Source organism: Chiloscyllium plagiosum, unplaced genomic scaffold (assembly GCF_037043375.1).
Source record: "Chiloscyllium plagiosum isolate Xiang-an unplaced genomic scaffold, Cpla_swu_hap1 HiC_scaffold_3, whole genome shotgun sequence".
Classification (NCBI taxonomy): domain Eukaryota; kingdom Metazoa; phylum Chordata; class Chondrichthyes; order Orectolobiformes; family Hemiscylliidae; genus Chiloscyllium; species Chiloscyllium plagiosum.
Window position 1 is genome coordinate 117,982,114 of NW_028270141.1, and position 13,650 is coordinate 117,995,763.

The 13,650-nt window shown below is 41.9% G+C and overlaps 1 protein-coding gene across 4 annotated transcripts in view; it reads left to right on the forward strand.

The window, feature by feature from the left end:
- LOC122548418 (uncharacterized) overlaps nucleotides 1-13,650 on the forward strand; it is a 209,367-nt gene that overhangs the window by 99,743 nt on the left and 95,974 nt on the right. The window contains exon 1 of one of the 4 annotated variants that reach the window (XM_043687050.2): nucleotides 6,161-6,292. The exons of the other annotated variants lie outside the window; for them this stretch is intronic. Coding sequence (XP_043542985.2) covers nucleotides 6,290-6,292 — 3 coding nt within the window. The 5' untranslated portion in view covers nucleotides 6,161-6,289. Of the gene's footprint in view, nucleotides 1-6,160; nucleotides 6,293-13,650 lie in introns of those variants that run through there. 4 annotated transcript variants of the gene reach the window in all.

The window sequence follows — 13,650 nt, forward strand, 5'->3', positions numbered from 1 at the left end:
TATGAACATAAAAATTAAGACTCCTTGAGCCTTCTGCATCATCTGGTAAGATCATGAATGATCTGATTGTGGGCTCAACTCTACTTTCCCAGATGCCTCCCACACCTTTTGACGCCATTGATAACTTGAACTTAAAAATATTCAATGATTCTGATTTCACTCCAACTATGGAAGAGAATCCCAAAGACTAGATTTTAGATTTAGATTATGTTGTCATGTGTACTCAAGTACAGAGTACAAGATTACAGTGTAAAGTTTGCAAAGTTGCTATATGACACCATCTTGGGTACAAGATCTTAGTTAGAGAATTAGAAAAATAAAGAAATAAGTTTAAAAAGTTCATCACTACAGTCTTCTCACTTTACAAGTAGAAAAATAAAGTTTAAAAAGTCAAAACTTACAGTTCCTTCTTAAGGCATGGACTTGCAGATGTTCCTTGGGAAAGACTGGGGTGTACAAAGTTAAAAATCACACAACACACAATGCTGCTGACAACTACCTGATGAAGGAGCAGCACTCTGAAAGCTACTGTGCTTCCAATTAAACCCGTTGGACTTTAACCTGGTATTGTGTGATATTTAACCATTTAAATAGGATATGAAAACAGTATACTAATTCTCAAAGAGGACAAGTTCATATTTTCTCACGCATTTCATCTGCCATATTTTTGATCACTCACTTATACTCTATCTGTATCCTTTCCAGACTTCAATATCATCTTTATCAATTACTTTTTGATCTATCCATGTCCTGTTCTCATTGTCAAATTTAAAGTAATCTTTCAAGTTTCTCTTTCACACACCTTTTGTTTTGTAAGTGGTTTAGGTAGTGATCCTGAGATTATAGAAACATTACACTGTGGAAACAAGTCCTTTGGCCCAACAAGTCAACACCGACCCTCCGAAGAATAACCCACCCAGACCCATTCCCCTATCCTATATTTATCCTTGACGAATGCACCCAACCTACACTCTGGACAATTTCGCATGGCCAATTCACCTAACCTGCACATCTTTGGATTATGGGTGGAAACCAGAGCACGGGGAGAATGTGCAAACTCCACACAGGCAGTCGCCTGAGGCTGGAATCAAACCCAGGTTCCTGCTGTGAGGCAGCAGTACTAACCAATGAGCCGCCATGCAGCCCCAATTATTACCTTAGAGGTTTTGCTTTTCAGCTAAGCTCCTTACTGCTCACATTCTTTCAGCAAGACCTTTCTAGTCCTATCAATTGTATATCACTGACAACTGGCTCCCTCTCCTTTCACTCCAAATTCCACTTCAGTCTTGAGGAAATGTTCTTAACCCTGGCACTGGGCAGGCAACACAGCATCAAGAGTCACACTGCCCAGCTGCTTAGAATATGGTACTTTGCCTTATATCTAATACATTCCTATTATCTCCTCCCAATTAACGTTGTACAGCATGGAAACAGATCGTTTGGTTCAATGCCGACCAGATATTCCAAACATTTCCCAGCATTTGGCCCATATCCCTCTTAAACCCTTCCTATTTTTATACCCACCCAGATGCCTTTTAAATGTTGTAATTTCACCAGCCTCCGCCATTTCCTCTGGCAGCTCAATTCATACACGGACCATGCTCTTGGGCCATGACTGGGCCATGTTCAAACAGTCCGCAGTTACCTTGGACAAGTACGCCACCACTGTCACAGACTTTGTCAGCAAGTGTGTGGAGGTCTGTATACTGAGAAAATCAATCTGGGTGTTCCTCAACAGGAAAGCCTGGATGAATCAGGGCATACAGAAACTGCTAAAAACCAGGCATGAGGCCATTAACACGGCCAAGGACCAATACTGATCCAAACTAGAGATCCAGGCAGACACTGGCGACTATGACAAGGACAGAATGACATCACAGGTTCTAAAAACAGACATTGCAAGATAGCAGACAGTGACATATCCCTCCCAGATCATCTCAACGCCCTCTATGCTCACATTGAGCAGAATGTCGGCAGAGAGGTGACACCTGTTCCGACATGTCCTGACAAACCTATCCCAACAGTCACTGCATCAGAGGTCAGGTCCATTTTCCTTTGTGTGAATCCAAGGAAAGCAATGGGACCAGGCGGAGTACCAGGCCGTGCACTCAGAGCATGCACAGATCAACTGGCAGAGGTCTTCTCAGACATCTTCAACCTCTCCCTGCAGCAGGCCACTGTCCCTGCCTGTTTCAAGAGGGCCAACATCATCCCTGTGCCTAAGGCCAGTGCCCCATGAAGTGCTTTCAAAGGCTGGTCATGGCATTGATCAACTCCAGCCTCCCCACTATTCTTGACCAACTCCAATTTGCCTATCGGACCAACAGATCCTCCTCAGATGCCATATCACTTGCCCTTCACTCCTCCCTAGAACATCTTGATACCAAGAACAACGACATAAGAATCCTACTCATTGACTATAGTTCAGCCTTCAACACTATTATCCTCTCGAGACTGATTACTCACTCTGCAACTGGATCCTCAGTTTTTTAACCCACAGGCCACAATCAGTGAAGATTGGGGACAAATATTTCATCCTCACGAACACTCAACACAGGAGCCCCCCAAGGGGTGTGTACTCAGCCCCCTACTGTAGTCACCGAATACCCATGACTGCGTCGCCAAATACCAGACTAATGCCATTTACAAGTTTGCTGATGACACCACCATAGTCGATCGAATCTCAGATGGCGATGAAAAACAGACTACAGATGGGAGGTGGAAGACCTGGAAAAATTGTGCACTGAGAACAACCTAGCTCTCAATGCTGGCAAAACCAAGGAACTCATTATTGACTTTTGGCAGGATGTTACTCATGCCCCCCCTACACATTAACAGCACAGAGGTGGTATGAGTGGAGAGTGTCAAGCTCCTGGGAGTGGTTATCTACAACAAGCTTTCTTGGACTCTTCATGTGGACACACTGGTTACAAAGGCCCAACAATGTCTCTTCTTCCTCAGGCAGCTGAAGAAAGTTGGCATGATGGCAAATACTCTTGCCACTTTTTATAGATGCGCCATTGAGAGCATTCTGCCTGGTATGGCAACTGTACCATTCAAGATTAAGACAGTTACAGAGAGTTGTGAACTCGGCCCAGACAACCACAAAGACCAACCTCCCATCTAGAGAATCCATCTACCAGGCCTGCTACCAAGGAAAGGCTGCCAGCATTCTTCAAGATCTATTCCACCGTGGCAATGTTTTCTACAACCTCTACCATCGGGGAGAAGTACAGAAGCCTGAATACATGCACCAGCTAATTTTATAACAGTTTCTACCCTACTGTTGTTAGAATACTGAATGGACTCACAAACTCTTAACATTCGCCTGTACCTGTGTTTTTGATTTTGCCTCTGTTTATCTATTATTTATTATCTATGCTACCTAACTATGTGATCTGTCTGTATTGCTCACAAGACAAAGCTTTTCACACATGACAATAAATTCAAGTCAATTCATTTATTTGGTCCCTTTTTAAAATTTTTCTCCTCTCACCTTGAACATATGCCGTCTTGTTTTGGACTCCCCTACCCTGGGGAAAAAACCTTATCCGTGCCCCTCATGATTTTATAAACTTTTATAAGGTCACCCTTCAGCCTCTAACACTCCATGGAAAATAACCTCAGCCTATTCAGCTTCTCCCTATAACTCAAACCCTCCAACCCTGGCAACATCCTTGGTAAATCTTTTCTGAACCCTTTCACGTTTCACAATATCTTTCCTATAGCAGAGAGAACAGAATTGAACATGATATTTCAAAAGTGGCCTAATCAATGTCCTGAACAGCTGCCACATTACCTCCCAACCTCCTATTCTCAATGCACTGACCAATAAAGGAAGCATACCAAATGCCTTCTTTACTTCTGTCTACCTGTGACTCTACTTTCAAGGAACTGTGAACCTGCACTCCAAGGTCTGTGTTCAGCAACACTTCCCAGGACCTTACCATTAATTGGTTAAGTCCTGGCCTGATTTACCTTTCCAAAATGCACCATCTCACATTTATCTAAATTAAACTCCATCTGCCACTTGTCAACACATCTGATCAAAATTCCATTGTACTCTGAGGTAACCTTCTTTGCTGTCCACTAAACCATCAATTTTTGTCATCTGCAAACTTACCAACTATACCTCCTACATTCACATCCAAATCATTTGAATAACTCCATGTAAACATTGCTGTGGTCAGTTTGTTCATCTCCACTGCAGTCCACTTTCTTATCCACACAGTTTACAACATCTTTTAGCCACTGGACAATTGCAGTGAGTAAGGCTCCTCAAATGCTACTTTCTGGGTCCCTGTGTCTACTTCACCTATATTCGCATCGCCCTGTCCCTGATCAGAGACTAGTCTGATGGGTGTGACAAGCTCCTGGAGGAAAGTGTCCAGAAAACATACCCCCTCCTAATGTAGCACAATGTCTGTAGGTATGATTCTAGCTCTCCAACTCAGATGTGAATTTCCTTAAGCTGGAAACACCAAACATATTTGTGTTTGCTCTAGATCATCCTGGAGGAGCTCAGCAGTTCCCACATGCAGCAGCAGTAAGACATCACATTTAATTTAATTTAATTAATTACTGTTCCTCATACATGAAGAATACACCACACTTTACACTTTATTGTATTTTTTTATACTCCAGTATCAATCTTACGCTGACAAGTTATTTTTAAGAAGAAAAGGAGAAATTAAGCCTTCAAAAATGAGAAAAGAAGTCTAGAGACTTCAACACAAACTGAAGACCTTTTACTTTAAAGACTAGAAATAGTCACCAGTCCACTCACCTTTCCCTTTCCCTGCACTTTCCTCATGCCATGGTTGGTGATGTCACACAAGCACTGGCCTCCTTGCAGCTTGGTCTCCTGATCTGTGCCTTTATCCTCTACCACTCACCTCTCAATAAGAATATACTGCTTCGAGCCTTCCTTATTCATCAGCAGATACACACCAATCTACCAGCTTCTTCTCCTGTCGCAGAGAAAGAATCAATTCCCAAGGCGGAAAATGTTTAAGCAGAAGTACCAACATCTATTTCCTTTCCTCTGCATCACTCCCTGAAGCACTTGCTGTCAGTTGCACACTTGATCAGGGTGTGGTGTGTCTGTGTAACGGGACAAAAGGTGCAGGCTGGAGTGACTGGCATCTTTCAGACTGAAAGTCAAATCCAGGTCAGGAAGAATTCAGAACTACCGTCTCACCGTAAGGCAAATTTGCACCTTAAGAGCCCCATCAAGCTCCGGCTGGTATTCAGCATGCAGGCTAGTAACCTGGTAAATCGTTTTGAGTACCCTTCTACCCTTTTTAGATTTGCTGTGCCTGACAGTGAGATCTACTTGATGGCAATGAAGGGACACAGGGTAAAACAACTCCCTAATCTTTACACTAATTCCTCTACCTAACGTTTCCAGAGCCTCCCTGACTTGTCTGTGGGTGAACGTGCACCCACTCACCCTCACTCCAGGACAACTGTGCTGATCCTCGTTCTTGTGTTAATACGTACTACCAGTGGCTACTGCTTCCGCTGGGACAACCAGTATTCAAGAACTGTCAGCCCCAATTGGCCAGCAGCTCTCCTAATAGGACGTCCACCTTTCAGGATGAAGGGTGGAAGAAAATTGCCCCTGGGGGAGGTGGACGCCCCATCACGGATTTGTGATTTCATCCCAAGGGGAACTGGCCATGGCAGGGTTGCCTTTGCAGCCGATGGATGGCCCCTTGCCATGATCATTAAGGTCCACCCCACAATTCTGAATAAAACAATATTAACAGGCAACAATCAAAATTTTGGGATTAAACGAGGTCATCCGTATCTAGAAACGCAAGTGCATCAAGGTATCCCTTTTCTGTGTTTTAACACTTCGTGAACTGCATCACATGAAAATGTGCATTTTTCTGTATACGTATGTGTGTTTGAACCTACACTTTTTCAGCATGTGTAAATATATATGTGTGTGCGAGATACCCAAATCAAACAGATAAAGAATGTTAAAGCACAATTTCATCCCCCCCATTTTTAAAGAAAACAAAATCACAACTTCAAAAACTTGTGTTAGTATTCCAGAATGATTAAACCTTATATAGCGTAGCAAAGAGTGGGTGTCTTAGGTCTGGGGGAAGTGAGGCAAGAGGACTGCAGCGCAAAGAGGTGGGGCGTATGTATGATGAGTAATAAGGTATGTGTTGCTAAATCACGCATGTAACACAGCAGTTGGGATGTCGAGTAACCCGTCGGACAGAACTTCAAATCCGAACAAATCTAACTCCAGATGAACAACAACTATTAAGACATGGTGAGTGGGAGACCTTTTAAAAAGAGGTCTGAACGTGTATTTGGTGTCAGATATTGTTTTGGCTTATCGCTTTCTGAAGGGCGAATGTACTGCAGTCAATTCATTTGTGGCTGGGCAGACACAAGTGGAAGTTTTGGATTCCAGAGAGTTGGGTGAATGCTACACAAAATAAAACTGTTGAAAAGATTCCAGTCGCTTTGGTGATAGTGAAAAGTACTTTGCCGGGATGCTTCCGGGTTTGAAAGCCCGTCTCTTGTGTAGTGAGTTTTCAACGAGGACTGATTGTTCGGAAGTACAATTGGCTTCAGTGTTCCTGGAGTCGGGCGGGAATAAAAGCGACAACTCCCAAGTAGTTGTTCGGAAATTCACGCTGTAACTGTAAATCTGCATTGACCAATCAGTGTCGGCTGTCACCAGGCTGCCCTCTGATGATATTCGAGGGCATATGAGGAACAGCCAGAACTCAACGCCATGGGACAAATGGTAGACTATAGGAACATCAAGACAGGAGTTTCAGCCCTTCGTGTTCGATACCTTACTGCATTGTAACACCACCGAGCGGTGTCTCATGTCCATATCACTTTACCTCCCAAAACTATCTGGCGCAATATTCGAAAGTTGGTTGACCCAGAATTCGCAGCCTTCTCCGGGATGAGGCAGTTTCAGATTTCACAAGCCTTTGTGTGGAGGAGCGCTTCCTGGTTTGGCTCGAACCTTAAACAGCCCTAGTTCTGGGTTCTCCCACAAAAGAAAATCTCAAACGTCACCCTATCCATTTCTTTTGCCATTGTAAACATCTAGGTTAGATCACGCTGCAATATTCGTATACAAAGTAGTGCAAACATTTTATCATTTAACTCTTTACATTGAAAGAGTTTAAGAGACCAGTCTGTCCTTGTTTAGAGACTCCGTGCTCAAAACTGAGCTCCAGGTGTGTTCAACCAAACTGTAACAACTGGGATGTGACGCCATCACTTTTATATTCAAGGCCTCTTGAGATAAATGCCAACATTGAAACAGGCTGCATTTTGACTAACACCTTCAGTTATTTTCCTATTTCCTAAGCTAGTCTGTGAATAGTTGACTTGGAAGCGCTTTTTATAACCAATGCAGTGTATTTTGAAGGTCCTATTGGTGCTCAAGACCTTTGATTCCAATGCATCTTCACCTAAATGGCATTCTGTGACTGAATCAACTCTTGGGAATGAAAGCCCTATGTGTCAAATGTGGTCTCAACTTCTAGCCATAGACCATTCTTATATGTACTAGAAGAAATTATAGCTTACACAGTATGATGTTTGTCCTGCTTCAAGTTACTGTCTAAACCACTGTGTGAAACAAATAGCCAATTTGATTCAATTGCTGCATAGAACTGTGTGTAACTAGTAAATGGATGGGTTCTATTAAAATCAAATCAGGTGATACAAATTCTGATAATAAATAGTTCCTCACTCCTTTTGAAGAGTGTAATAGTTGTAACAATCAAAGACCAGATCACCAAATTTACATTGTGATCTGGCTAGGGACGAGTATTTTTTAAAGTAGATAAAATGTGAAATCCAGAGGATTAATTAAGAAAATAAAGTCACAAAATTCAGTGTTTTGAACAAGTTACAATAATCTACTTTACGACTTTAGAACGTTAATGCAATCTGCAATACATGTACAACTTGACAACTTATATTCTAACACCAGAATTAACGTGTTATATATAGATAATAGACTGTAATCAGACAGCTCACAGTGCGTATCATATAGCAAAGTAATCAAGACAGATCCCATGCAAGTTCCTTCAAACACTAATGACACAGTGGTCATCAAATCTTATTTAAGTTCACAAGGGATGACAGTCCTTCACTTTTGCCAATCTGCCCTTGAAACCTCCCTCTCAAGAACCATTTCATAATGAACTGTCTCAAGGACTGCTCCCTTTCTGGTCTAAATCCCTCCTTTTTGGGCATTTGCTCCTTTGTGCTCTGGACATTGCTCACAGGCATGGCTCCAACTTTTCATCAGCAGCTAGCTTCATCAAGCAAGAATGAGCCCTGGATTTCTCCCTCAGCTCTAACCTTGAACAATTTTATAAAGTAAATTCTGAGTCAGGGTTTTCTAACCCCCTGCTCTCAGTTGTACTGAACTGTTAAAGGCATATAAGCTTCTTTTGAGGCTTCACAGCTCCAAGAACTTTTCTGAAGCCCTGATTGCAACAATTAAATGGCTTTTTTTCTGAGAACTTCTTCCCAAGTTTTAACAGCATAGCAATATGCATCGTTTTTCACTGAGTTGCCTGCATGGAGCTCATGTTGTTCAGTTGTCTTCCCAGCAGTACTGCTAAAAGTGGCACTGCCTAATATGGAGCCTACTTCTCTTTCTGTCACATACAAAAGTCAACCAAGTTCAGAATCAAGGAGCCTGAGTAGGTCCTCTGATTGGCATCACCTACAGCACCAAGAAAGAGTCATAGAGATGTACAGCATGGAAACGGACCCTTCAATCCAACCCGTCCATGCCGACAAGATATCCCAACTCAATCTAGTTCCACCTGCCAGCACCTGGCCCATATCCCTCCAAACACTTCTTATTCATATATCCATCCAAATGCCTCTTAAATGTTGCAATTGTACCAGCCTCCACCACTTCATCTGGCAGCTCATTCCATACACATACCACCCACTGCATGAAACTGTTGCCCTTCAGGTCTCTTTTATATCTTTCCCCTCTCACCCTAAACCTATGACCTCTAGTTCTGGACTCCCCCACCCCGGGGAAAAGACTTTGCCTATCCATACCCCTCATAATTTTGTAAATCTCTATAAGGTCACCCCTCAGCCTCCGACACTCCGGGGAAAACAGTCCCAGCCTGTTCAGCCTCTCCCTATAACTCAAATCCTCCAACCCTGGCAACATCCTTGTAAATCTTTTCTGAACCCTTTCAAGTTTCGCAACATCTTTCTGATAGGAAGGAGACAAGAATTGCACACAATATTCCAACAGTGGCCTAACCAATGTCCTGTACAGCCGCAAAATGACCTCCCAACTCCTGTACTCAATACTCTGACCAATAAAGGAAAGCATACCAAATGCCTTCTTCACTATCCTATCTACCTGCGACTCCACTTTCAAGGAGCTATGAACCTGCACTTCAAGGTCTCTTTGTTCAGCAACACTCCCTAGGACGTTACCACTAAGTGTATAAATTCTGCTAAGATTTGCTTTCCCAAAATGCAGCACCTTGCATTTATCTGAATTAAATTCCATCTGCCACTTCTCAGCCCATTGGCCCATCTGGTCAAGATCCTGTTGTAATCTGAGGTAACCCTCTTCGCTGTCCACTACACCTCCAATTTTGGTGTCATCTGCAAACTTACTAACTGTACCTCTTATGTTCACATCCAAATCATTTATGTAAATGACAAAACATCGAGGATGCAGCACCGATCCTTGTGGCACTCCACTGGTTACAGGCCTCCAGTCTGAAAAACAACCCTCCACCACCACCCTCTGTCTTTTTGCCTTTGAGCCAGTTCTGTATCCAAATGGCTAGTTCTCCCTGTATTCCATGAGATCTAACCTTGCTAATCAGTCTCCCATGGGGAACCTTGTCGAACGTCTTACTGAAGTCCAGATAGATCACATCTATTGCTCTGCCCTCGTCAATCTTCTTTGTTACTTCAAAAAACTCAATCAAGTTTGTGAGACATGATTTCCCACACACAAAACCATGTTGACTATCCCTAATCAGTCCTTGCCTTTCCAAATACATGTACATCCTGTTCCTCAGGATTCCCTCCAACAACTTGCCCACCACCGAGGTCAGGCTCACCGGCCCATAGTTCCCTGGCTTGTCCTTACCGCCCTTCTTAAACAGTGGAACCACGTTTGCCAACCTCCTGTCTTCCAGCACCTCACCTGTGACTATCGATGATACAAATATCTCAGCAAGAGGTCCAGCAATCACTTCTCTAGCTTTCCACAGAGGTCTCGGGTACACCTGATCAGATCCTGGGGATTTATCCACCTTTATCCATTTCAAGACATCTAGCACTTCCTCCTCTGTAATCTGGACATTTTGCAAGATGTCACCATCTATTTCCCTACAGTGTATATCTTCCATTTCCCTTACCACAGTAAATACTGATGCAAAATACTCATTTAGTATCTCCCCCATTTTCTGCGGCTCCACATAAAGACAGCCTTGCTGATCTTTGAGGGGCCCTATCCTCTCCCTAGTTACCCTTTTGTCCTTAACGTATTTGTAAAAACACTCTGGATTCTCCTTAATTCTATTTGCCAAAGCTATCTCATATCCCCTTTTTGCCCTCCTGATTTCCCTCTTAAGTATACTTCCTTTATGCTCTTCTAAGGATTCACTCGATTTAACCTGTCTATACCTTTCATATGCTTCCTTCTTTTTCTTAACCAAACCCTCAATTTCTTTAGTCATCCAGCATTCCCTATTCCTACCAGCCTTTCCTTTCACCCTGACAGGAATATACTTTTTCTGGATTCTCGTAATCTCATTTCTGAAGTCTTCCCATTTTCCAGCCGTCCCTTTACCTGTGAACATCTGCCTCCAATTAGCTTTCAAAAGTTCTTGCCTAATACCGTCAAAATTGGCTTTTCTCCAAATTAGAACTTCAACTTTTAGATCTGGTCTATCTTTTTCCATCACTATTTTAAAACTAATAGAATTATGATCGCTGGCCCCAAAGTACTCCCCTACTGACACCTCAGTCACCTGCCCTGCCTTATTTCCCAAGAGTAGGTCACTAACCAGGTCAATCATTTCAATCCCAGGTTTTTTCTATGAAGTTCCTCAGGATAGTAAGAGGTCCATCTTTATTTGCTTCATCAAATAGTCTCCTTATCAGAAGTAGGATGTTATGGCTTAGGAGGGAGTGCAACAAAAATTTACCAGACTGATTCCTGGGTTGGCACGACTGACGTGAAGAGCAATGTAGCAATTAGGACGATATTCACTGGAATTTAGATGAATGAAGGGGCTTCTCATAAAACTGATAAAATTCTAACAGGACTAGACAGGGTAAATACAGGAAAAATGTTCCCTATGAATGGGGAATCTAGAATCATGGGACTCAGCCCAAGGGAGTGGAATAGCTCTTTCAGAACTGAGATGAGGAGAAATTTTTCCACCTATAGAGCAGTGAGCCTGTGGAATTCTTTGCCACAGAAAATGGTTGAGGCCAAAACATTGAGTGTTTCCAAGAAGTTCTTTAAGCTAAAGGGAACAAAGGGTATGAAAGAAAGTGGGAGTAGGGTACTGAGTTGGATAATATTGAATAGCACAGTAGTTTCAAACGCTACACCTGCTTCAATTTTCTATGATTCTACATTTCTATGAAAGAGAGGAACACAGAATGGTGTCTTTATTTGTTTACTCGTGGGAATTGCTGGTTGGGCATTTATTACCCATCCTTCGCTACTCTTGAGAGATGGTGCTGAGTTGCCTTCTTGAATTGTTACAGTCCATGTGCTGTAGGTTATATCCAATATGTTGTTCAGGAAGGAATTTCACAGGTAGAGTCTAATCAGGTATAAATATAAGAGGTAAAGGAAGATTAGGTTAAGAAAGGCTTTCATTTAAGTGACTTCAAGAAAACATTTGTGGGCATCTAGAGATCTCAAACCTGATCTTTATCGTTAAGAGGCAGATGTATGTATTGCAGTGAAATCCAACTTAAAAATGTAAACACACTGAAAATTGCTTCTGAAATGGTGGACTAATTTGAGTCCTCTCAGGACTAGAAACCTTAGAAAAAGGGGTTTGTTTTACGGCAGAAAATCCTAACCCTGGATCTGATGACAGTTCAAGGCGCATTTGTTATGTCCCATACAGGTTGATTATCAACCTGTAAATCTTCCATACACCTATGGCAGGTGCTAAGTGTGTGAGTCTTCTGATCAGCCATAAAGAGTGGGGCCATTCAAATTATGCTGTCTGGCTGTAGGCAAGCGATCTATTCCAGGAACAACCTATTAATGGAAACAGAAGGATTTAAGTAAATGCACTTTCTGGCTCGTACGCCACAAGATTTGGGAATAGAGTTTAACAAAAGTCAAACAGGCTATTTTTCTGGTTTGCAACTGAATAGTTATCTTTGTTATAATTGATTATGCAATATGCTCTTAAAATATCATGGATGTGTAGTTCTTCCAGAATGCTGTCCTAATTCTGAACCGTTGGGCCTTTGTTATTCTGAGCTTATGAGTGGAAACAAGACTGAAAATAGATTGGGGTATTTGTGTTTGCAAAAGTGATAAGAATATTATCTATAAGTACTGCAAATCTGAATTAAAACCAAAGTTGTCAGTGAGTTAAAATGTAAAAATGAAAAATTCATCTGAAAGGTTTCACCAAATAATGTTAATTTGCCTTTTTCACATGAAAAAGGGGGGTGGGGTGCAGGATCTCCCATTAAAACAGTTTCTGAATGGAGTCTCAGCCCAAATGGCTCTTTGATTTTGTCAGTCAGCTGTTAACTTTTTTTTTTAACTTGCAATTTCCCCACCATTGTTAACAAGCTCTATTAATTAATCTTGGAAACAGAATATAGGAATTTCTTGGTGAAAGTAAACCAAAATTCATGTAGTTTGTCTTCTATTGTATGTTACTATGACAATAGAATTGTTATTTAACCAAAACAATCCATCGATTGGATTGCAGTAGATTCAGGCAAGCTATGAGGAATGCTGCAGTTGTGGAACATTGCAGGAATGATATGTCCAGAGTCCCCCGTTAGTGTTGTAAATGCTAGATGTTTTCTTTCATTCTTTGTTGGGATCATGATCATGCATTGCCAGCATTTATTGCCCATTCCTAATTGCCCATCAACTGTGTGGCATGCTAGGCTATTTCAGAGGGCAGTTAAAGAGTCAACCACATTGTTATGAGTCTGGAGTCACAAGTAAGCCAAATCACATAAGGTTGGCAGATTTTCTTCCCTAAATTACATTACTGAGCTAGAAGTGTTTTTATGACAAACAATGACAGCTCTGAGATGAGAAAGATTTTTTCTCTCAGAGGTTTGTATGTCTTGGAACTCCTTGCACAAAGAGCTATGGGGGCAATGTCCTAGTGTATATTTAAGACTGAGATAGATAGATTCTTGATTAGTTCAGGAATGAAGGGTTATGGGAAAGAGTAGGAAAGTGGATGTGAGGAATGTTGGATCAGTCATGATCCTACTGAATGGTGGATCAGGCTTAAGAAGCCGAATTACCTATTCCTGTTCCTATTTGTCAGGGTCTTCTATCGTCCCCATTACTGACTCATGTTTTCGATTCCAGATTTTATTAATTGAATTTAAAATAGAGTCATAGAGTTGGCCCATCATGTT